A 25144-nucleotide genomic window follows, 5' to 3' on the forward strand; every position below is an offset into this window, starting at 1 on the left:
TTTTTATTATTAATTGTCCACAATATTATTGCACCTGGGAGCGGGGGCTTATCTCGAGTCAGTGCGTAATTGGCATTGGTAGTATGTGTACAATTGACTTTAAAGCATTGACAGTGCGATGTGTTTTCCTTAGTCAGCATTGTATTTGTTTACTGTAATATCACCATGTGGTTCCAAAATAATGGTAAATTGCAATGATATGATTGAGTAGTATGTAATTTGTTGTTGTTGTTGTTGGTGGTGGTGGTGGTGGTGGTGGTGGTGGTGGTGTAATCGTGTCTCCCCCTACAATTTTTACCCCACCCCCTCCCCCCACAGTTTCCTCCTTTAGACGTCCAGATGTGTAACATCAACCAATCCCTTCTTTTAATAAAGTTGTGCCGTAAATTTCTTTTTTCCTGAATTTGATCCAGGACCACTACCTTATTGGTTACTCAATCTACACATCTGATCTTGCGCATTCTTTTGCAGCACTGCATTTCAAAAACTTGTAGTCACTCATTGTCAGAACTGTTTATTGTCCACATTTCACTTCTGTACAAGGTTGCATTCCAGACAAATACCTGCAGAAAATATTTCCTAACATATTTATCTTCAATGTTAACAAATTTATGTTTTTCGGAAATGCCTTTCTTGCTTTTTCCAGTCTGTCTTTTATATCTTTCGACCATCATCAGTATATTTTACTGCCAAAATACAAAATTTATCTATGACTTTGTGTCTCATTTCTTAATATAACAATATGTCTGAACTATAAATCTTTTTACTAAATTCTTCTTGCTTTCCTTCAGACCTTCAGTGTAGAGGTGGAATAGCATCAGAGGCAAGGTTGTACCCTGTCTCATTCCCTTCTCAACTACTGCTCCCCTTCCATATCCTTAGATTATTATACCTTATTGAATTGATATGTAAATAATTCGCCATTTGTAAATAATTTGCCAGCAGTTACTATTGTATCATTTATATAGTGAAGCAACGTAGTGATCCATCCGGGCCAACTTTATTGTTGTTTTCGTATACTTCTCGTGAACCAATCTATCAAAATACCAGAATAACGACTAGTTAAATTTCTTTACATCTTTGTCCACACTTTAATTTAAGAAGAAATAAAACTCATAGTTTCAGTGAAAGTCAGTCATTTGCTTTCTTGTTCTATGTGCAGGTCAGCCCACTCTTCTAAAATGAAAGAAGGCCATTCCGAAAACACTGACACGACGGCCGTATACCTGTACAGAAATATTTTTGTAAGTACCTATATTTTATGTAAGTGACTGTTTCAAACATCTTTTCTTTTGTAGAAGGGGCCAAAGTTAAGTGCTGTGCTCCACTTATTCTGCAAGTATTTGCAATTATTAGGGGCTTCATATTTATAATATTTTGTGGCTGTAGTCACTTTCCATAAAATTGTGTCACTCTGTAGACTATGAAATGTTGGGAAATGTTGAACCAACATTTTGGCAACCTCTCAAAGTGGCATTCGTCAGGGTACATTATGTATTGTGGCAGTGCTGGAACACAGGAGAATTTTACAAAAACTAACTGGAGATTTCCTGTGTGGAAATTCCAGACACCACAAGTGAAAGTGCATTTGGGTTTGAAATTGTAGAAGTGTTAATTGAAGGGAGAGAGAGAGAGAGAGAGAGAGAGAGAGAGAGAGAGAGAGAGAGAGAGAGAGTCTCTGGTAAGGTTTGGACTTCAGTATTATCATCACAACAGAATTTTGAAATATTACAAGGTGCAACAATGGTCAGTTGCTTGAAATTGTATTGTAATTAACTAATAGATTTTCTATTACAGGCATTTAAGCTAAACTAAGTGTCTGTGACTTGTAATCAAAACGTCTTACTTGTAATGAAAACATCTTCGGTCAGAGGTTTGAAACCTGTCACTGCTTAAATTTTGATTAATAATCGGCATTGGTGGCCGGAGACTTCAGACAGAAGTCACACTTGACAGGGAGGGCAGATGAGCAGGCAGAGGTTCAGTGCACTCTCTTGTCCTTGGGAGTGCGATACTGCCCCTAAAGGTGGAAGAAACAGCAATGATCAATGGTATGGGGATGGAAACCACTTCATTAGAAACACACGACATGTATCCACAGAACATGTGGCCTGTAATTGAAAAACGTGTCATGATGATCTCTCCATTGGCAAAAGATTCCGAAATAGCCTCCCATTTGGATACCTGGGAAGAGACTGCTAAGGGGGTGACCATGAGAAAACATTGAATAACCAATGAAAGGATGACATTCTACAAGTCGGAGCATGGAATGTCAGAAGCTTGAATGTGTTAGGGAAGCTAGAAAACCTGAAAAGAGAAATGAAAAGGCTCAATCAAGATAGAGTAGGGGTCAGTGAAGTAAAATGAAATGGAGACAAGGATAGTCAGATGAGTATAGGGCAGTATCAGCAGTAGCAGAAAATTGTATAACTGCAGTAGAATTTGTTATGAATAGGAAAGTGGGGCAGAGAGTGTTTTACTCTGAACAGTTCAGTGATAGGATTGTTCTTGTCAGAATTGACAGCAAACCAACACCGACAAAAATAGTTCAGATATACAATCCGACGTCACAAGCTGAAGAGATAAGAGAAAGTACATGAGAATATTGGAAGGGTAATACAGTAAGTAAAGGGAGATGAAAATCTAATATTCATTGGGGGACTGGATTGCTAGGGGAAGGAGTAGAAGAAACGACTATTGGGGAGTTGGGCTTGGGACAAGGGATGAGAGAGGAGAAAGGCTGATTGAGTTCTGTAATAAATTTTGGCTAGTAATAGCGAATACTCCGTTCAAGAATCGCTAGAGGAGGAAGTATAGTGCGCAGCTTGTGGCCTAGGGGCTAGCATTGCTGCCTCTGGATCTTGGAGTCCCGGGTTTAATTCCTGGCTGGGTTGGGGATTTTCTCTGCCCGGGGACTGGGTGTTTGTGTTATCATCATCATCATCATCATTTGTGAGACTGACTAGATTGGATTGTGGGAAAAAATGGACTGTGTAGAAATTGGGACTGTGTAGAAATTGGGACTGTGTAGAAATTGGGACTGTGTAGAAATTGGGACTGTGTAGAAATTGGGACTGTGTAGAAATTGGGACTGTGTAGAAATTGGGACTGTGTAGAAATTGGGACTGTGTAGAAATTGGGACTGTGTAGAAATTGGGACTGTGTACAAGCCCTGATGATCACGCAGGATGAAGATGATTGTTTTGTGGTGTGCTCAACCCCACAGAACAATCATCATCACAAGGAAGTATACTTGGAAAAGGCCAGGTGATACAGAAAGAGTTCAGTTAGATTACATCATGGTCAGACAGACTTTCCGAAATCAGATACTGGATTGTAATGCGTACCAAGGAGTAGATACAGATTCAGATCACAATGTAGTAGGGTTGAAGAGCAGGCTGAAGTTTGAGGGATTAGTCAGAAAGAATCAATATGCAAAAAGATGAGATACAGAAGTACTAAGGAATGACGAGATAAGTTTGAAGTTCACTAAGGCTATAGACATAGCAATAAGCAATAGCACAGTAGGCAATACTGTTGAAAAGGAATGGACAACGCTAAAAAGGGCAGTCACAGAAGTTGGAAGGAAAAACATAGGTACAAAGAAGTTAACTGTGAAGAAACTGTGGGCAACAGAAGGAATACTTCAGTTGTTCGATGAAGGAGGAAAGTACAAAAATCTTCAGGGAAATTCAGGAATACAGAAATAAAAGTAGCTGAGGAATGAAATAAATAGAAATGCAGGGAAGTTAAGTAGAAATGGCTGCATGAAAAATGTGAAGAAATTGAAAGAAAAATTATTGTTGGAAGGACTGACTCAGCATATAGGAAAGTCAAAACAACCTTCAGTGAAATTAAATGCAAGGGTGGTAACATTGAGGGTGCAATGGGAGTTCCACTGTAAAATGCAGATGGGAGAGCAGAGAGGTGGAAAGAGTACACTGAATCCTATATGAGGGGGAAGATTTGACTGATATGATAGAAGAAGAAGATTTATAAGAGAGAGGCATCCAGGATTAGACTCAAAATGTAGTAGAGTTTTGTAGGACTTAAGACCAAATAAGGCAGAAGGGATAGACAACATTTCATCAGAATTTCTAAAATCATTGGGGGGAGTTTCAACAAAATGACTATTCATGTTTCCAGAATGAGAAGGAGACGAGGTACTGGCAGAAGTAAAGCTGTGAGGACGGGGCGTGAGTCGTGTTTGGATAGCTCAGTTGGTAGAGCACTTGCCCGCGAAAGGCAAAGGTCCCGAGTTCGAGTCTCGGCCCGGCACACAGTTTTAATCTGCCAGGAAGTTTCACTATTAATGTTGTCGTGTAGAATGTATGAGTCTGGTAACATACCATGGTACTTTTGGAAAAATATTCACCTATTCCGAAGACTGAAAGTGCTGAAAAGTGGGAGAATTATTGCACAAGCAGCCTAACAGCTCATGTGTTCAAGCAACTGACAATAATAATGTACGAAGAATGGAAAAGAAAATTGAGGACGTGTTGAGATGACCAGGTTGGCTTTAAGGAAGATAAAGGCACTAAAGGGGCAATTCTGACAGTGTGCTTGATAATGGAAGCAAGACTAAAGGAAAATCAAGACAGATTCATAGGATTTTTCAGCCTGGAAAAAGTGTTTGACAATGTAAAATGGTGTAAGATGTTCGAAATTCTGGGAAAAATAGGGGGAACTTGTAAGGAAAGACTGTAATACACAATAAGAGTGGAAGATCAAGAACGAAGTGCTCAGATGGAAGAGGGTGTAAGACAAGGATGTAGTCTTTCGCCCTTCTGTTCAATCTGTACATAGAAGAAGCAATGATGAGATAAAAGAAAGGTTCAGGGGTGGATTAAAATTCAAGGCGAAAGGATACAATTCACTGATGACATTGCTATCCTGAGTCAGTCAAGAAGTTTCAAGAAGAATTACATGATCTGCTGAATGGAATGAACAGTTTAATGAATGCAGAATGTGGATTGAGAGTAAATCGAAGAAAGACGAAAGTAATGAGAGAAGTAGCAGATATGAGAACATCAGGATTGACGGTCATGAAGTTAAGGAATTCTACTACTTAGGCAGCAAAATAACCAATGATGGATGGAGCGAGGAGGAGATCAAAAGCAGACTAGCACTGGTATAAGAGTGTTCCTGGCCAAGAGAAGTCTACTAGTATCAAACATAGGCTTTAATTTGAGGATGAAATTTCTGAGATTGTACGTTGGGAGTGCAGTGCTGTATGGTAATGAAATATGGACTGCTGGAAAACCAGAAAAGAAGAGAATTGAAGCATTGGAGATGTCATGATACAGATGAATGTTGAAAAGGTGAAGAATGAGGAGATTCTGTGCAGAATTGGAGAGGAAAGGGAAATATGGAAAACACTGACAAGGAGAAAGGACAGGATGATAGGACATCTGTTAAGATGTTAGGGAATCACTTCCACGGTACTAGAGGGAGCTGAAAGGGGCAAAAACTGTGGAACTGTAGAGGAAGACTGAATTTGGAATACGTCCAGCACAAAATTGAGTATGTAGGAGAGGAATTTGTGGCGGGCTGCATTGAATTAATCAGAAGACTGATGATTAAAAGAGAAGTGGAAACAATTAGACCACAGTCTAATTAGATAGAATATTTATGTAATAATAATAAGAATGAGAAATACTTCACCAAATGTGAAAGTTGATAAATTTGCGTACACTTGTGGGGTAGTCATGATTCTGTATTTGTGATAGTTAGAAAATGAGGGGTGCCTGGAGCACGTTAAGTGTTTGTATTAAACATGCCCACCCCCCACCCCCCTCCAGGTTTTGGCGTCTTCAGTACACACATGATTATGAGAGTTCTCTTGTTGTACCTTTCGTCCTCTGGTCACACTTTCAGGTGTCGTTTCTGATCCTGATTTCCAGCAAATCATCAGGTTGTCCATTTAAAAGGAAAGAAAATGGTGGTAGTTCTATACCAGCAAACTAAATTATAATCTTAATGCAGTATAGCCCTGCTTTTATGTTTCCGGAATTAATGTTTTCCCACCGTTTACGACGTTTCTCATCGGTCCCATCAAATTTCCTATGCCCACAATGTTAATTTGCACCTGATTTTGCGTAAAAATATTTTTAACTTTCCAGCGATTTACGCCATATGAAAACATGTTTGTGGACAAAATATGATGCTGGCATGATGTTGGCTGTCCAGTAGTGTTTACAAATATTAAGTGGTTAAGTTTCTTGACACCAGGGCACTCTTCTACTGAGCGGATTTGAACTGGTAAATGAGTAAAAATTGTATAAATTCGTGCCGTATCTCCCGCCGTTGCCAAGCTCTAATGGTGTGGTGGCTGATGGAGTAACTGGGTTTATTTGAATGAAGATATCGTGACCAATCACAACCATTCTCAAACTGTTTCTACTGCGCAAATGCAGCTTTATGATTGTTGTGATCATTGGGACAGCTTTTTCGAACCATATTTAAGCGTGTTTTGGTTTATGGCCATGTGGAACACTAGTTGACACAGTCATTCACTTTGCGTTGCTCAAATGTTTTTAATGTACACACAGCGACGGCTATGTATTGTATTCATGCTGAGCAAAACGTCTATTGTCAAGTGCAGTATTTATGTATGTATTTTTTTGTGATGTTTCACAAACAAACAATGAGAATGATAGTTTTTGTGTGTGTGTGTGTGGGGGGGGGGGGGGTTTCCTACATAACTGATGAAGCACAGTACCTGATAACCTCAAAACGACAACTGCAGTGCAAGAGACACAGAATAACACACATTCAAAACCATACAAAATACATATTTGCACTTAACAACGAGAAAAAATTCTCAAAACGCGTCATGCTAAGCATGAAAAAATATGTAACTAGTGCAGTATTTCATTATTTAAATATACACTCCTGGAAATGGAAAAAAGAACACATTGACACCGGTGTGTCAGACCCACCATACTTGCTCCGGACACTGCGAGAGGGCTGTACAAGCAATGATCACACGCACGGCACAGCGGACACTCCAGGAACCGCGGTGTTGGCCGTCGAATGGCGCTAGCTGCGCAGCATTTGTGCACCGCTGCCGTCAGTGTCAGCCAGTTTGCCGTGGCATACGGAGCTCCATTGCAGTCTTTAACACTGGTAGCATGCCGCGACAGCGTGGACGTGAACCGTATGTGCAGTTGACGGACTTTGAGCGAGGGCGTATAGTGGGCATGCGGGAGGCCAGGTGGACGTACCGCCAAATTGCTCAACACATGGGGCGTGAGGTCTCCACAGTACATCGATGTTGTCGCCAGTGGTCGGCGGAAGGTGCACGTGCCCGTCGACCTGGGACCGGACCGCAGCGACGCACGGATGCACGCCAAGACCGTAGGATCCTACGCAGTGCCGTAGGGGACCGCACCGCCACTTCCCAGCAAATTAGGGACACTGTTGCTCCTGGGGTATCGGCGAGGACCATTCGCAACCGTCTCCATGAAGCTGGGCTACGGTCCCGCACACCGTTAGGCCGTCTTTCGCTCACGCCCCAACATCATGCAGCCCGCCTCCAGTGGTGTCGCGACAGGCGTGAATGGAGGGACAAATGGAGACGTGTCGTCTTCAGCGATGAGAGTCGCTTCTGCCTTGGTGCCAATGATGGTCGTATGCGTGTTTGGCGCCGTGCAGGTGAGCGCCACAATCAGGACTGCATACGACCGAGGCACACAGGGCCAACACCCGGCATCATGGTGTGGGGAGCGATCTCCTACACTGGCCGTACACCACTGGTGATCGTCGAGGGGACACTGAATAGTGCACGGTACATCCAAACCGTCATCGAACCCATCGTTCTACCATTCCTAGACCGGCAAGGGAACTTGCTGTTCCAACAGGACAATGCACGTCCACATGTATCCTGTGCCACCCAACGTGCTCTAGAAGGTGTAAGTCAACTACCCTGGCCAGCAAGATCTCCGGATCTGTCCCCCATTGAGCATGTTTGGGACTGGATGAAGCGTCGTCTCACGCGGTCTGCACGTCCAGCACGAACGCTGGTCCAACTGAGGCGCCAGGTGGAAATGGCATGGCAAGCCGTTCCACAGGACTACATCCAGCATCTCTACGATCGTCTCCATGGGAGAATAGCAGCCTGCATTGCTGCGAAAGGTGGATATACACTGTACTAGTGCCGACATTGTGCATGCTCTGTTGCCTGTGTCTATGTGCCTGTGGTTCTGTCAGTGTGATCATGTGATGTATCTGACCCCAGGAATGTGTCAATAAAGTTTCTCCTTCCTGGGACAATGAATTCACGGTGTTCTTATTTCAATTTCCAGGAGTGTAGAATGACATGTACAGGCCTTCAAAAACATTGATTATGACATGAAATTGAGTCAAATGTTCTTACTTCCCAGACAGTTATCAGTTTCACTTACATCAGTGGTTTTTATTAGGTAATAAACTTTCATTAGATAGTGAAAAAGTCCCTGACAAGTCTTTTGATGCCTGTTATGTACATATATCATACATAAAGTACAAGTGGGTATCCTATACGTAACTTCGACAGCTTAAAATGTTATTTCCCACATTTTACTTTTTCCAGCGGTTTACACCATTTTTTTGAAGTTCCTTGAAAAGTGTAAAAGGGGGGAGGTTTCACTGTATCTTCTAACCCAACTACTTGCACTTGAATACATTACATGCAGACTCATGAAAGTACAGTTGGTTGGTTAGATTATACTCACCATGGAGGCAGTTCTGAACATGAGTCAAAAGAAGAATGATGAGTATTTGCTTTTCAATATTCCTGTTCTTCTTTCATAATTTTCAAAACCAGCAACTTGGTAATGTCTACCAACGTTGAACGACAACTCCCCTTATTTTAGTCCTCTGGTTGATGAAGCTTTGTGCCTTTCAACATTTTCAGTAGTGAAATCCGTGGGTATAATAGTCCAAGGAATAAAGTATTTCTTCTGTTTCTGAATGTTGATGAACTTTTGTGACACATGTGTGAGTACAAACATTGTGTTCAATCAGTCGCTCACATTAAAAGCTTATTTTTTGTTCATTAGCATTGTTGTCTAGCACATACATGGAATTATGTAGGAATGGAGTACTCTGAGATCCTGCTTGACATACTGTGATGTCGGTAGCTTTGTGCAGCACGTCACCTGAAAAATACCTCAGAAAATAATAAAAATACAAAACAAGTATCTGAACTTATACCTATAAAAAATACTTTCCTTGATTACTCACCTCCCATTTAATTATTATTAAAATTATAATAAAATTTGGTGTACATGTGCTTGCTCACGTATAGACGATGAGGGTACAGAAAATTTTGCGTGTCTAATGCCTATGAGACACTTCGTGGAATTAATGCAGCTGCATTCGGACCCTCTCAACAATAAACATAGAGATGTGGAATGTATTAACAGGACAAACAAAGAACACAAAAAAAAATAAATGGCTGTATTCTGGCCATCAGCAGGTTTTTCTGTGAAATTGACACGATTTCTATTCAAGAATTTCCCCGTTGTGTAGGAGGAGTTATTAAGGAGGAATATCTTTAATCTGCATTTGAAAAATACTGCTATTATCTGTGGGGCATGTACAATTTCCACAGATTTCTACTCCTTTCTGTGCCAAAGTCCTTTTCATTAAAGGGTAATGCAGATCATTTTCCCTTCCACCATTGTACTTTTGAATCTCTGTGTTACTCTCAAACACAACTGTACTGTTGACAAAAAATTTTACAAGTGAACAGATGTGAGACACTGATTAATATTCCCAGCTTCTTAATGAGATGCCTGCAAGATGTACATGTGTGAACATAATTCTAATTACTTTCTTAATGCGATGAATACTTTTTGATTAAGTGAGAAGTGCCCCAGAAATTATCCCATAGGATGTCAGTGAGTGAAAATATGCAAATTATGTTATTTTACTGACTTCCACCATCTCGCACATGTCTAATTGTAGCTAGATTGATAAATTCTGTGGTGTACACTCGCAGCCACTGGCTACCAGTTTGCCACTTGTGGATCACATTTCTAGGTGGGCATTATTAAACCCACAATTATGTGCACTGTGCAGCATGCTGAGAAGTTACACCACTGTTTTACTCATCTTTGCTTTGGGAAGGGCACATAATTCAATCAGTTTTATTTTCCAATTATTTTTTCTTATATTTTCAATTTTTACTATCACATTGTGAACTGTAGTCTTCAGTTATGACAGTCAGAGAGCAGACATGTTTACACTGAGTGGCTCTCCTGGCCTGATTAGCTATACTATGACGAGTTACTGTATAATGGAATCTAGTCCACATAGTTCTTAGAATGAATTTTCCATGAAGCGGTGGAATGTGCGCTGATATGTGGCAGATTAAAACTGTGTGCAGACTGTGACGCAAATTCGGGACCTTTGTCCGTTACGGGCAAGTGCTCTACAAACTGAGCTACCCGACCGTGACTTGCGACCTGTCCTCACAGCCTTACTTCTGCCAGTAGCCCACATCCTGCTGTCCAAACTATCAGCACACACCCCATTGCCGACTGAAAAATTTGTTTTCGAAATGATCCCCCTGTCTTTGGCTGAGCTGTGTCACCGCAGTATCCGTTTTTTCAGGAGTGCTAGTCCTACAAGCTTCACAGGAGGATGCCTGTGAAGTTTTAAAGGTAGAACTGGCAAAAGTAAGGCTGTGGTGACTGGTTGTGTGTCATTCTCTGATAGCTCAGTCGGTAGAGCACTCATCCACGAAAAGCAAAGGTCCCTGGTTTGTCCTAGTTCGGCTTATAGTTTTAATAATTTTTGAGAATGTGTCCCATGGAGAACAGTGGTCAGGCAAAAACTACTTTAAAAATGTACAAAAACATCGCGACTGGGAAAAAAAATTGTGTTAACATGTTTCATTCACTTTTTGACCATGTTCAGACCCTTATGGCATGATGGTGGGCAGAGGGAGTGACTGGAGTGGGCAGTATAACTCCACAAATGTCAGCTGCACAAAATAAATGTTTTTTGCTGTTGAAACTGCTTGTGTTCATTTTTAAAACACAGTTTGAATCTCCCAAGAAGTTTCACATAATAGTTCTTTTTCAAACATTCGAGTGTGAGTTGCACTAACCTGTGTGGATTAGTTTCATAAGGTAACGGTAAGTGCAAGGCTGAGCTGAAGCTCGATAGGCTTGAAATCGTAGTCGTCCTTAATTATAGAATATAAGATGCTCTCTTTCATTTGTCTACTAAGTGGTAGATTGGAAATGGGACATGGGATTACTGCTAGGCACACGATTGCAATGCTTAACCTGCCATCATTTACCTGTATGCAGATTCTGCACTCCCAACTAAACATTTTCCAGTTGCTTTCAATTAAATTTGTGAAAGTTAATGTTCACTGAAATATCAGCAAGGTGGGATGGACTGTTACAGTGTGCACACTTCCCTTCATGATTTTTACTATGTATTTTTATGTACTGATAAGAGTGTGTTGTCTGTATTGTCATTGCCAGCATTTCAAATCTCTAATGTGACTCCGCAGCCCTCCATCTCAAAAGGATTGCTTTTAAGGAAGACTTCCTGTCACTTAGCATTTAGTTCATATTCTGCAAGGGCACTGGTAATTTATGTGTGTATATGTAGATATAATTGTGCTGTATAGTGCCATGAAAGCATTGTTGTAGCCTGGCATTAAAGTGGTGAATAGCACAGTTCATCCTAAATTCAGTCTTGTTTATAGTGAGAGATATCATTAAGGAATATATGTGTTGGCGTGGAAGTGTAAAAACCTCTAGGCCCTTGAAGGTTCTGTGAGATGTTTGGTTATCCAGTCAAATGCAAAATGTGCTTTAGTGAGAGGCCAATATGCTATTTTTTTCATTTGTTTATAGTTTGAAAATGTGTTTTGTTGCCTAAGTGTTAGAACATTGTGTGTGTGTGTGTGTGTGTGTGTGTGTGTGTGTGTGTGTGTGAGAGAGAGAGAGAGAGAGGAGGGGGGAGGTACCAATACAATGTTTTCTCTTTTATACAATGTTTAATAATCATCATTTTCTGTTTTCTGAGCACGTAAATGTTTCTATCTGTTTGAGTTGCCCTTTCTACTTCTGTAAGCATTGCCTCCACAACTCCCTCATTGTCACTGATACCAGCTTAAGTGTGGATGTCCTCAGAGAGGTCAGCTCTTCTTTGTTCTTATTAGATGCTAAATATATCCAGACTGTCTGGTCTGTGGACAACATGAACTGCAAGGTCTCTCATAGGTCGAAAATGTCAAGAATCCAATGGCAAACAAGTGGCCACTGAATGGTGCTATTGAGATTTCACATTACTGCTGTTTGAAAATTAACAATTTGGTGTAGTTAAAACAATTGCAGTTCAGAAACTGGCCAACCATATTGTCTACAGGGAGTGTTTAAAGAAACAGTGCTCAGAAAATGGATTATATCGGAGTGGTTTTGTTGAATGACTTGAGATTTTTGTGAAAGTCGAACTCGATAACAGTGCCTCAAATATATTTGTTGACCTTTGGTAATGAGACACTTCCAGAAAAGACTACTCACAACTGCAAAGCAGTTGTGAGTGTGCTTCTGTTACCGGTTTATTTCTCGAAGGCTGACCAAAATCAGTTGTTTCAAAAAACATGTATGCTGTGTGCAACATCATTGAAGGCGGTCCGCATTAGCTTTCCATGAGGTAGAGCCATCCTTAGGCATATTAGAGACTGTAGCACATTTGATTTTGCGTCAACATTTAGTAGCTGTGAATAAGATCTGTTCCACTGGCTTTCACACAATTTGACCAAAGTCTGAAAACAGGCTTGTGTCACTTTGTGTGAGAAATGCTTTAGGAAATTCAACTGAGGAAAACAAAATCTGTTTGTGACATTATAGCAGGAGAAGAAAACTGGTTGTATTTGTAAGAATCGGAAACAGAGCAGTGGTCATCTGTTTGGGTGTCCTCAAGTGAACCAAAACCAAAAGAGGGTCCTGGCAGCATTTTGCTTTCAATTTTGGTTACACTCAGCACATTGTAACGTTTGCTATAAAAGGATTGAAGAACAGCTAATGCCGAATGATACACAACAATTTCTTTGGCACAAATCATTGATGGAATCGCGTAAAAAACAACTGAAAACATCACATCATTCTTCATCACTCAACGTTAGTTCTTGCACATCACATAAGTTATTTACTGGAACAAAATCCATCAAATTAATGGTTCATTGTCCACATTCACCTGATTTATTGCCAAATAATTCAGTTTTGTTCCCTTGTGTGAAACAAAAAATACTCGGACAGCAATTTTGTGCCAATACTGGAGTGGAAATTTTTTTTTCAGAATTGGTTCAAATACGTGCAGAAGTGAATAAATTTAAAGGCAACTGTTTTGAGAGACAGTAAAATGATTTTTAAAAAAAAGGTATTTTTCTTCAGTTGTTTTTGAAAAAACTTGAAAGGCAGCCCCTGCACATCATTTTGGTACTACAGCATAATAATAAATGACTGATTGCTGCCAGAAAGCCTCTACTTTTTTATGGTTTTATTGTTTTCAGAGCAAAGTGCAGGAGATATTGGACCATAGTAAAACAGCTTCAGAGGGCAGGAGAGACAGTTCTGGGAAGAAACCCTCAACATCTGAAGCAGAAAATGGAAGAACGAAGAATAGATAGCATTAATTTCCATATGGTGATGCACAAGATGGATGTAGACAGAGTTAGGTTTTCTGACTTAAAAGGTAAAATGTTTGATGGTATTAAAAATGTAAATAATAGAAAATAATAATAGAGTGCTATTAACTCTGTACCAGTGTGTTAGGGGTAGTCATTACGTTCCCATTAGTCATCCCATCCATTCCAGGCTAGTCCAGAATGGAGCCATCGAGTCATTCTGATGCCCACTGCATCTGTCGTTAATTACAACATTGCTCTCTGCTGACTCTGTCAGATGGATCTTCTTAAGTGTCATTTATCCCAGATTGTATGAAAGCAAATGTGGACGTATGAGCATGTGCTGACAACTCACCGTTGTTTGCTTGTATCTGTGACTAGTTGTATACACTGAAGGGACCAGGAGAGAACACAGTAAAGTAAGCTTATATGTTTTTTCACTGAGTGCCATACAGGTGTGACTCAATAGAATTCTGGTTACAGTTCTGGTATAAAACTCTGAGATTCACATAGGACTATTTTGCATGGTGGGTGTGTTGTTCTTGATTCAGCAAGCAAAATGGAACAGGAAAAGAAAAATGTATTAATAGATGTCCAAATTTCTATGCATGTGTGCAGTGCTTCACTGAACTGCAGCTCCATCCTTTCTTAGAATTATTCCATTATCTTGCAAGTACTTCAGTTGACACTTCAAGCTGGCTTCTTGTTAGAGCTGAGGAGAAAATTTAAAAGTAGAACATTAATTACTGACATGCACAATTAAGACACTTACATAAAGCTTTTGGCCACAGTCTTAATCAGTAAAAGATAGACATGCACCATTTTCACACACAAGCAGTCACACCTCACGCACACACGACTGCCAACCCCAGCATCTCATGCCGGACTGCATTTCAGTCTGAGAAGCTGAAGTTTGCAGTCATGTGCATGAGGTGTGTTTGCTTATGTGTGTTTGTGTGTTGTATGTTTCTCTTTTACTGATTAAGGCTGTGGGCTGAAGCTTTATATTAGTGTCTTTTGATTGTGCCTGTCTGCAACTTGATGTGTCTTGTTTGTGGTAAGTAGCATCTGTCTTTTCTTACGTTGATGATATTCCTGCCTGGAGTTTCCTTTTTTTTGAATGTTAATTACTGATGAGTGACATAGCCTAAAGAATAGATAGGATTTACACACTGCAAATGGAGAAATTTACAAAAACCTTGTGCCTTAAATAGTTCCTGATGTTTGCAGTGATATATGTAAAGCACAGATTTCATTAAGGTACATGTAAGGAAGATAATGTCACTAAAGTACAATTATTGAAATGTGAAATATATATACAAGGGGTGGTCAAAAAGTTTCTAGCCTGAGATAGTTACCGTAATGTCTCACACAAACACCACCTACTTTTATTGTGGGTATGCAAGTTAAATTTTGCAGCTCCAGCTTCATTAGTTTTGGCACTAGGATGCGTTGTATACCATAGTTTAAGCAAAATGGTGACTATCAAAGAAACAAGAACTGTACTGTGATTGAATATCTTAATTTGAAGGGAATGACACAGAAGAAAATTGCGGAGGACATGTTGAATACACTTAAGAACAGTGCTCTATCTTATGCAACGGTGAAAAACTGGGTGTCCGACTTGAAACGTGGAAAACGAGTGTGGAAGATGTGCCTAGGAGTGTGTAGTGGGAATTCTGCCACCGAACGTATCAGAATGACCAAATGTAGTGGGAAGAGGTAGAAGGCACCGTATTAATACTAGTCCGAGCGTTCCAAATGATTTATTGTTTCCAACTACAGTGCCGTGTTCCCCTATATCACCGGGTCCTGCAATGCTGAGGACACCACTTCGCTGTCTGCGAAACGGATTGGCACAGAAGGGCTGCCTCAGCAACCTGTACACGCACTGTGTGTCAGCCTTGTATGTCAGCGGAGTTGTGTCGTCGTCAGGATGCCGGCAGTTGACTCAGTGGTCGGCGTCCCTGCCGACTCAGCGCAATTCTGTGTGAGCCACAGGCGGCCAGCAGCGCGCTTCTCGCCGGCGTGGCTGAGATCGTGGTGACAAGAAGCGCATGCAATCCGGCGTCCGAATCTGCGACCCTCGCCTCGGGATGACTCCGGCGTGTGTTGGAAGCCAGGATGACTGCCCGTGGTAGTGAGCCGTGGCGTGGCCTGCCGCTGACTGGCTACGGACCCTGCGTCGGCCTCGGAGGGTCGAACCAGTGACCTCTACATCTACATCCATACTCCGCAAGCCACCTGACGGTGTGTGGCTGTGGACTGGAATGCTGGCGCCCCATCTGTTGCTATGAGGTGCTGTGCTGGTTTGACATGCCCCGCTGTCCAGGGGAGCTGCCACACTTGAATGAATCTTGTTAGAAACCCGCACCTATTTATACACGGTTGTGCGCCTGTATTTTTCCATACACGTCGCTTCTCGACACGTGCTCATAACACACTAGGTTGGCCAGTGGGCCCCTTCTGCCTGTGATTTGTGACATGCAAAACTGCTACGTATACTCTTTCAGCAATTTGATGGCCCTGTGGCCTCTATTCTACTTCACAACTGTTGGTATGTGTAACTCACTGCAATCCGGCCCTCACCTGGCTGTAACTTGTGCTCAGAATATTGCCCAAAACTAACTTTCCCCATTCTAAACGGTGGTGCTGCTACATTATTCCCCTCTTCGGAAAGAGCCAGCCCCCAGTTCGACCTTTAACTAGCTCGTTAACTTGTTTGGGTTGGCACCTATGGCATATTTCCTTACTATTAGAAACCTTAAATGTGATCTAGGTGCCCCTTAAAACTGTGGCATGAAACAAACATAAAAATTCCTTACTGGACAACCACTGCTTGATCAACCCCTTACCTACTCATCTCACGCCCGCGGTATCCAATCCACTGGGACTTGGACCACCTGTGGTTCCTTCTTGGAATTCGTTATCCTCCAGATCAGAAAGAAAAAACACATGACAAAGTTAAGGCTGCAATGACACTTGGGACAGAGGTGCTCAAAATGATTGTTATTTGCCATTGCCTTTCCCTATACTGAGCGACATGTTGCACAAGCTGCTCGGCTGATATGCGCCCCTCTTGCTCTAAAATGAACTGGTTTATGTATCTCAACAGACATGGCTCCAGAGTTTGATTTAACAAGGTCAAATTCTGCCTTGGCAAAACTCTAAAGAGGCTTCTGGCCAGTACAGCTGTGGCTGTGTAACATTCAATTGCACGACTCCTGAAATTGACACTGGCGGGTGGAAGGTTGGTCCTATTGTGTTCCATTGATTAAAATTCCGCTCCCCTCGAGCTCTATACATTTCGCTTCTGCAAATACTCCCCGATCAAAACAACTTGCTACTACTACCAAATTCTCATAGGTGGAGAAGATCCAATGCATCCCAACCTGTTGCAAGCTCAATTTTGGCTCCACGATGTCCCTTGGACAGTCTATTCCTTTCCCCTGGCTAAAAATAACTGCACCGTGCATGTGTCCGGAGTGATACTTACCACTCTGACTGGACATACTGTTACCTTCCCTCTAGGGCAGCTTCGTAATTCCTCCCTTGCCATCTCGGTATACCAGTTTCTAGTTGCCGAGATCAGCAATAACTCTTTAGTTTTCACTTCCACAAACTTGCTCAATGCTCCCCATTTCACTGGATATGGGTGGACCATGTAACACTGAAACCTCGCATTCTTCCCCATAACCCAGAATTGGACCAAAATATACCCTCATGCGCGGTCAGTTGTTCCCTTTCTGTTGTGACATGGTAGAAAAATGGCAAATTTTGCTCACTGGGCTCCATTATTATATATAACCCTGACAGTAGTTCCTTTTGCAGCTTGCAAAACCCGCGTAAATATTGGTCCAGCGGTAACAAATCGGTACTTATCTGGCCTTGCAATGCATGATGCAGCGCTTCTTGCAGATTCGTTATTACTCCTTGTACATCCCACACACTGTCAGCTACTCCTTGCAAAAGTCTGGTTAACACCACCCTGCTATCTAGTACTACTAGATGCTGCTGTAGGGTTCCCAGGTTATGATTTATTATGTCTTCCAATGCCTTAGGGTATTCCACTACCTGCCCTGCTAATGTGCGTAGCAACCGTGTGTTATTCGGGACTTCTCCTTCCAATGTCCCTATCTGAGTTGTATGCCAAGTTTCTGTTGCCCTACTGTCCTCCGTGACTTGCCTCACCGCTTCCACCGTGTTGTTCGGTTCTGTTATATCGCTTTCATCTGTGGTTCCAAAAACAGTCTTTAAATTTTTTCCCCCTGCATTCAGCCATCCTCGTTTCCGTCTTACCCTTGGCACTGCTATCTCCATCCGTCCTGCCTGCTTCCATAGCGTCTTATAAGCCTCGTGCAATTTCTTACACTCCCCTGCAACTTCCTTCAGCATTCCCTTGCCCTCTGCACATTGCCTAAGCTCTTCGAACACTTCCTCAAGCCTCCTTACTTCATTCCACATTTCCCATACATTTCATACCAACATTATTGCCCACTGGTGACTAGACACCATCACATCTTCGTGCCTTGAGTACAGCACACCCCCATCCAGGTGCTGCACCCATAAGGCGTCCACCCCAATGATGACGAGATGAATCACTGCCAACGCTCCCCCTTTCAGTGACCTGAGGACAGGGATCACCATCACCCTTCCTCCCTCTTCAAAAGGAGTGCTGTCTGCAGCAGGCTATATTCGAAAATACATACAACATATGAAAATACAATGCCTAATTACTCTACGCAAACCCAGTGATACAAGGCACGAAAACGAAAAGCCTACAAATACTCTACTACTTTCTGGATCGTAAAGCATACGGTACTTCCTGCTGTGTTCTATCTTCATTGTTTTCTGTGTGCTTAGCATCTCTCTTCCCTCTCTCTTTCCTTCCTGTGGCACCCCTGAAATCACATCCGGGCAACCCTTAAATGGCCGTCCCCGCCCAATGTGTACTATCGTCGTTCTAGTTGGATGCTGAAGCTTAACTTTAACTCAGGATGTGGTTTCAACAACTTGGTATGGCCCTTGATACATCGTGAGGAACTTCTTCGTTTTCCCTTTTTGCGCATAGGGGGGCTGGGCAGCATTACCCATTGCCCCACTCTATACTGCGGTAAACTTCCTTTCCGCTTTACTGCATCTTCCTGCCTTTCCAAAGCCTTTGTATTTGGCTTTTGTACCTGTTTCCAAACATCCCGATATGTTCTCGCGAATTGATATACTGATTCACCAGTCCTTCCTTTCTGTAGCTTCACTAAATCAAACGGTGACGGCATTTTTCACCCATACACTACCTCATATGGAGACAAGCCGATATTTGTACGGACTTTTGGGTTGTATGTGCATACAATATCCTTCAAATACTCGTCCTACTGACAGTGATGAGAATCCACATAAAAATTCAGCATCTGTCCTTCCGTTGGCCTGTGGATGTAACACATTCATCCTCAACTTCCTTACGTTCAACAATTCACACAGTTCCTTCGTTAAATCCAACATGTAGTTGATCCCTTGGTCAGTAATTATTGCCTCCGGTCACAAAACTTCAAAATCCAGTTGTTTACTAACACTTGCGCGACCATTGCTGCCTGTTGATTTGGCATAGCCACCATCTCCACATACCTCGAAAAATGGTCTATTATTGTGAGAACAAATCTGTTCCCCAATGGTATTCGCCTAAAAGATCCTAAGACATCAATCCCCAACATAGAAAATGGACATGTCGCTTCCTCCAATTGTTGTAGCTGTATCTGTTTCCAAATAAAATCTGCTTTGTGCACATGGTATACAATTCTTCACATACTGATCCACATCTACTTTCCTACCTTTCCACCAATACCTCTCCTCCATTCTCCTATTTGTCGCTCTACACCCTCCATGACCAGATAACATGTGATCATGTGCTTCCTTTAAAACCTCATCCCTTAACTTCGCTGGCACTACTACCTGTGGCCATAACTTCGTTACCCTGCACAGAAGACTATCATACATATTTTTTTGGCTGTGTCCAATTCACTTTGCAATCGTTGTCCGTGTCCTGTAGTTCTTGCCGTACTGCTAGGTCATAACCTATGACTTGTACTATTGCCACCTTTCCTACTTAGTGCATCCGCATTACCGTGCTTATTCCCAGCCTTGTGCGCCACCTTGTAGTCAAATTCACTGAGCCTCACAGCCCATCTAGCGAGTCTAGTGAACTGATCCTTCAATCCCAACAACCACTTCAATGCAGCATGACCTGTCATTACTTCTAATCTTCTCTAATATAATATCATTTAAAATATGAGATTCCATAGATTACGCTAAGCATCTCCCACTTGGTTGTTGAGATTCCTCTCTGTTTCATTCAACTGCCTAGACGCGTAGGCTAAAGGATGAGATTTTCACTTTGCAGCGGAGTGTGCACTGATATGAAACTTCCTGGCAGATTAAAACTGTGTGCCAGACTGAGACCTTTGCCTTTCGTGGGCAAGTGCTCTACCAACTGAGCTACTCAAGCGCGACTCACGCCCCGTCCTCACAGCCTGCTCCCCAGCAACTATTACTATGCTCTATAATACCATTCGCAAGCTACTGATCAAACTCCACAATCGGCTGCAAATACCTCGATACTATGTATGGTTTACAGTAAACAGGTGCTTCATTTCCTGTTGGTTTCCTATGTTGAACGAATATAGTTGCTGGTAATGGACCTTGTGGAGAAAACAAATCCTTAAATTCCCACAATAATTCTTCCGTATGCTCTCTTTCTCCTCCTTTCAAATACTTAATTTTGTAACGCAGTGCAGTTCTATCGGCAGTTAGTGGTTGATCGCTTCGCCCACCTCTCGAACACCAGTCTTCGTCATCTGTCACATCCAACTTAGCTAATAATACTGCTTTCCTCAAATTGCACCCCTGTGTCCAACAAAATCTTAAACTTTTTAGTTCCTATGGATCCTACCACTGAATATTCCACCTCTACATATGTATTTGTAGCACTGAAATTAAACAGGAGCTCCCTTAGTTGAGTCTTGGGCCCCCTCTGTTCTTTAACACTTGTCCACCTCTCCTATCTCCATTTCTCCATCCTCACCGCTGCAGACTTTCACCCCTTCCTTTATTCCTCGGTGACTGTGTACATTGCCTATGCAAATGTCCTTTACGACCACACTTTTAACATTTCACACATGCTGTAAACACTGTTTGCCTCTCACATACCCCTGTTGCCATGTCTATTTCCTCACATTGAATTGCCAGCTGAATGACTGAATAAAAATCTTTCAGAGTGCCTTCATGCACTTCCCGTGACATTTGCACCGGTAACCCTCTCAAAAATACATAAAGTGCTCTTTGCTTGGCCTCATGCAACAGAATACTATTCGCTTCATCGCTCTGACCCAACTCGTAAGTATACTCATTAATTTCCCTTATCCTGTCTGCAAATTTCTCCATCATCTCCACCTGTCTCTCTGACATTGTACTTAACCTCTCTCTAAAGTACTGAGTGCTACTCTGTTTTTGTACCTTTGTAAAAGCCCTCCTTTAACTGCTTAAACTGACCTGCCTTCCTTAAAGCCTCAGAACACCTTACATATGTTTTCGCTTCACCCGTTAATCTAATCTTGGCTGTATGTTACAACTGTTCATCAGATCAAGCATTTATCACTGCTGAAGTCTCAGTCCTCCACAAATGAACACACATCCTCAGATGGCTTGCCAGAAAATGGAATAATCAATCTCACGGCAGCTGGCTCAATCTCCTGCTGTGGCATCTTAGGTAAAAACGACTGATCAGATGCAGTTTCCCGCTCACTTCTAGATGTTAATTCATTTCTCAGCTACGTATTGTCTGCTGCCAGTTGTGCTACTTTTTCCAACAAAATTCGTACCGCTTCTGGTTCCAACACACCTCACGTTCCTGACTCTGTCATTGTGTTGCTTTCGTTCCCAGTTAGTCCCGAAACAAACAAGAATAACCTGACTTCTTACAGCTCTGTATCATCATACTCAAACCAATGCAAAAGTAATTAAATACCATGAAAAAAAAATATTACTGCCCCAAATACACTAACACTTATGCTGACAACAACAAAAATATGCTGATGCAAAACATCTAAAATGGCCTGCCATGAGCCATAATCAAAAACACAAAAAGGCAAGAAAACGTCCAATAATCCAAAGAAAACTGGTCAGAACTCACCACATCTTGTGAATGTAATGCGAGCAGTGGGCTCTGAATGTAACGTGAGCAGTGGGCTCGAACGTCATACTGGATAGATAATGTCCGCTATTCTGACAACAAATGTAGTGGCATCTTCTTCCCTCCGAATGTATCAGGATGACAAGATGTAGTGGGAAGAGGTAGAAGGCACCGTATTAAGACTTGTCAGAGTTTTCCAAGTGATTTATTGTTTCCAACTACAGTGCCATGTTCCCCTTGGTCTGTGCCACTGGGTCCCACAATGCTGAGGGCACCACTTCACTGTCTGTGAAACAGCTTGGCGCGCAATGGCTGCCTCAGTACGTCAGTGGAGGTGTGGTGTCGTCAGGATGCCAGCAATCGACTTGGCGGTCGACATCCCGTCCGACTCAGTGCCGCCCGGTGTGAGTTGCAGGCAGCCAGTTGCGTGCTTCTCGCTGACGTGGCTGAGATCGCGGCGACAACAAGCGCCCACAGTCCGGCCTCCGAAATTGCAGCCCTCGTCTCAGCATGCCTCTGGCATTTGTTGGAAACCGGTAAAACTGCCTGCGGTAGCGAGCGATGGAGTGGCCCGCTACTGTCTGGCTGCGGACCACAGGTCAGACTCAGAGGGTCGAACCAGCGACTCGCCGTGGACTGGAACGCTGGCACCCCATCTGCTGCTACGTGTAGCTGTTCAGGAGAGCTGCCACACTTGAATGAATCTCTTCGCATCATGTACTCATAATACACTAGGTTGGCCAGTGGTCACCTTCTGCCTGTGATTTGCGACATGCAAAACCTCTACATATACTCTTTCAGAAATGTGACGGCCCTGTGGCCTCTCTTCTACTTTGCAACTGTTGGTATGTGTAACTCACTGCAATCTAGCCCGCACCTGGCTGTAACTTGTGCTCAAAACTAACGTTCCCTATCCTAAACGGTGGTGCTGCTGCAGAGCGGAAGGCCTGTCACTTATGAAACAGTGATTGCAATTCACAATACGATTTTGCAGTAGTGTCCTCCTCCAATTTGAAGCAGATGAAGATGGCTTTCTTGCAAGATATGTAACAATGGACGAAACATGGGTTCACCACTTTCATCTGGAAACAAAACAACAGTCACATCAATGGAAACATCCTTCATCTCCTGTTGTTGTTGTTGTTGATGACATCAATCCAGAGACTAGTTTGATGCAGTTCTCCATGCCACTCTATCTGCTTAGTGCATTCATCTCTTGGTCTCCCTCCACAATTTTTACCCCCCCCCCCCCCCCCGCCTCCCCCCACCCTGTCCTCCAATACTAAACTGGTGATCCCCTTGATGCATCAAAACATGTCCTACCAACCAATCCCTTCTTCTATTCGAGTTGTGCCACAAATTCCTCTTCTCTTCAGTTCTATTCAGTACCACATTTTGTAGCACCACATTTTGAAAGCTTCTATTCTCTTCTTGTCTAAACTAGTTATCGTTCATGTTTCACTACCATATATGGCTACACTCCATACAAATACTTTCAGGAAAGACTTCCTGATAATTAAATCTATACTCAATGAAAAAAAAAGTGTCGTTCTTCAAAATGACTTTCTTTGCCATTGCCAATCTACATTTTATATCCTCTCTACTACGACCATCATCAGTTATTTTGTTTCCCAACTCACTACTACTTTAAGTGTCTCATTTTCTAATCTAATTCCCTCAGTATCACCTGATTTAATTAGACTACATTCTATTATCTCGTTTTGCTCTTGTTGATGTTCATCTTATATCCTCCTTTCAAGACACTATCCATTCCATTCAACTGCACTTCCAGGTCCTTTGCTGTCTCTGACAGAATAACATTGTCATCGGCAAACATCAAGGTTTTCATTTCTTCTCCGTGGATTTTAATTTCTGTCTCGAATTTTTCTTTTGTTTCCTTTACTGCTTGCTTGATATACAGACTGAATAACATCGGGGATAGGCTACAACCCTGTCTCACTCCCTTCCCAACCACTGCTTCCCTTTCATGTCCCTCGACTCTTATAACTGCCATCTGGTTTCTGTACAAATTGTAAATAGTCTTTCGCTCCCTGTATTTTACCCCTGCCACCTTTAGAATTTGAAAGAGAGTATTGCAGTCAACATTGTCAAAAGCTTTCTCTAAGTCTACAAATGTTAGACGTAGGTTTGCCATTCCTTAATCTATCTTCTAAGATAAGTCATAGGGTCAGTATTGCCTCGCGTGTTCCAACATTTCTGCAGAATCCAAACTGATCTTCCCCAAAGTCGGCTTCTACCAGTTTTTCCATTTGTCTGTAAGGAATTCACGTCAGTACTTTGCAGCCGTGACTTATTAAGCTGATAGTTCAGTAATTTTAACACCTGTCAAAACCTGCTTTCTTTGGGATTGGAATTATTATATTCTTCTTGAAGTCTTAGGGTATTTCGCCTGTCTCGCACATCTTGCTCACCAGATGGTGTTTAGTCAGGGCTGGCTCGCTCATGGCTATTAGCAGCTCTAATGGAATGTTGTCTACTGCTGAGGCTTGTTTCGACTTACCGGTAGGTCTTCCAATACTTTGTCAAATTCTTCACGCAGTATCATATCTCCCATTTCATCTTCCTCTACGTCCTCTTCCATGTCCATAATATCGCCGTCAAGTACATTGCCGTTGTATAGGCCCTCTGTATACTCTTTCCACCTTTTTGCTTTCCCTTCTTTGCTTAGAACTGGTTCTCCATCTGAGCTCTTGATATTCATACAGGTGGTTCTCTTCTCTGCAAAGGTCTCTTTAATTTTCCTGCAGACAGTATCTATCTTACCCATAGTGATAAATGCCTCTACATCCTTACATTTGCCCTCTAGCCGTCCCTGCTTAGCCATTTTGCAGTTCATGCTGATCTCATTTTTGAGACATTTGTATTCCTTTTTGCCTGCATCATTTATTGCATTTTTATATTTTCTCCTTTCATCAGTTAAATTTAATATCTACTAGCCCTCATCTTTTTACCTACTTGATCCTCTGTTGCTTTCACTATTTCATCTTTCAAAGCTACCCATTCTCCTTCTACTGTATTTCTTTCCCCTGTTCCTGTCAATCATTCCCTAATGCTCTCTCTGAAACTCTGTACAACCTCTGTTTCTTTCAGTTTATTGAGATCCCCTCTCCTGAAGTTCCCACCTTTTCACAGTTTCTTCAGTTTTAATCTACAGTCCATAACCAATAGATTGTGGTCAGAGTCCACATCTGCCCTTGGAAATGTCTTACAATTTAAAAAGTGGTTCCTGGAACTCTGTCTTACCATTATATGAGGCATGTTTTTTAAGTAAGTACCGTTTTCAAATTAAAAAAAGACGTGCTAAC

The 25144-nt window shown here is 42.1% G+C and overlaps 2 protein-coding genes across 3 annotated transcripts in view; one reads left to right on the top strand and one right to left on the bottom strand.

Annotated features, from left to right (window-relative positions):
- The window catches only part of LOC126108482 (uncharacterized), a 95599-nt gene extending 81849 nt beyond the window's left edge, over positions 1-13750 (top strand). For both annotated transcript variants that reach the window (XM_049913737.1, XM_049913738.1), the window contains 2 exons: positions 1163-1244; positions 13523-13750. In XM_049913737.1, the coding sequence (XP_049769694.1) occupies positions 1163-1244; positions 13523-13639 (199 nt within the window). In that variant the 3' untranslated portion in view covers positions 13640-13750. The remainder of the gene's footprint in view (positions 1-1162; positions 1245-13522) is intronic.
- Positions 1-25144, bottom strand: part of LOC126108485 (ankyrin-3-like) — a 512755-nt gene that overhangs the window by 375274 nt on the left and 112337 nt on the right. The gene's annotated exons all lie outside the window — the stretch shown is intronic.

The sequence above is a fragment of the Schistocerca cancellata genome, chromosome 11 (assembly GCF_023864275.1).
Source record: "Schistocerca cancellata isolate TAMUIC-IGC-003103 chromosome 11, iqSchCanc2.1, whole genome shotgun sequence".
Lineage (NCBI taxonomy): Eukaryota > Metazoa > Arthropoda > Insecta > Orthoptera > Acrididae > Schistocerca > Schistocerca cancellata.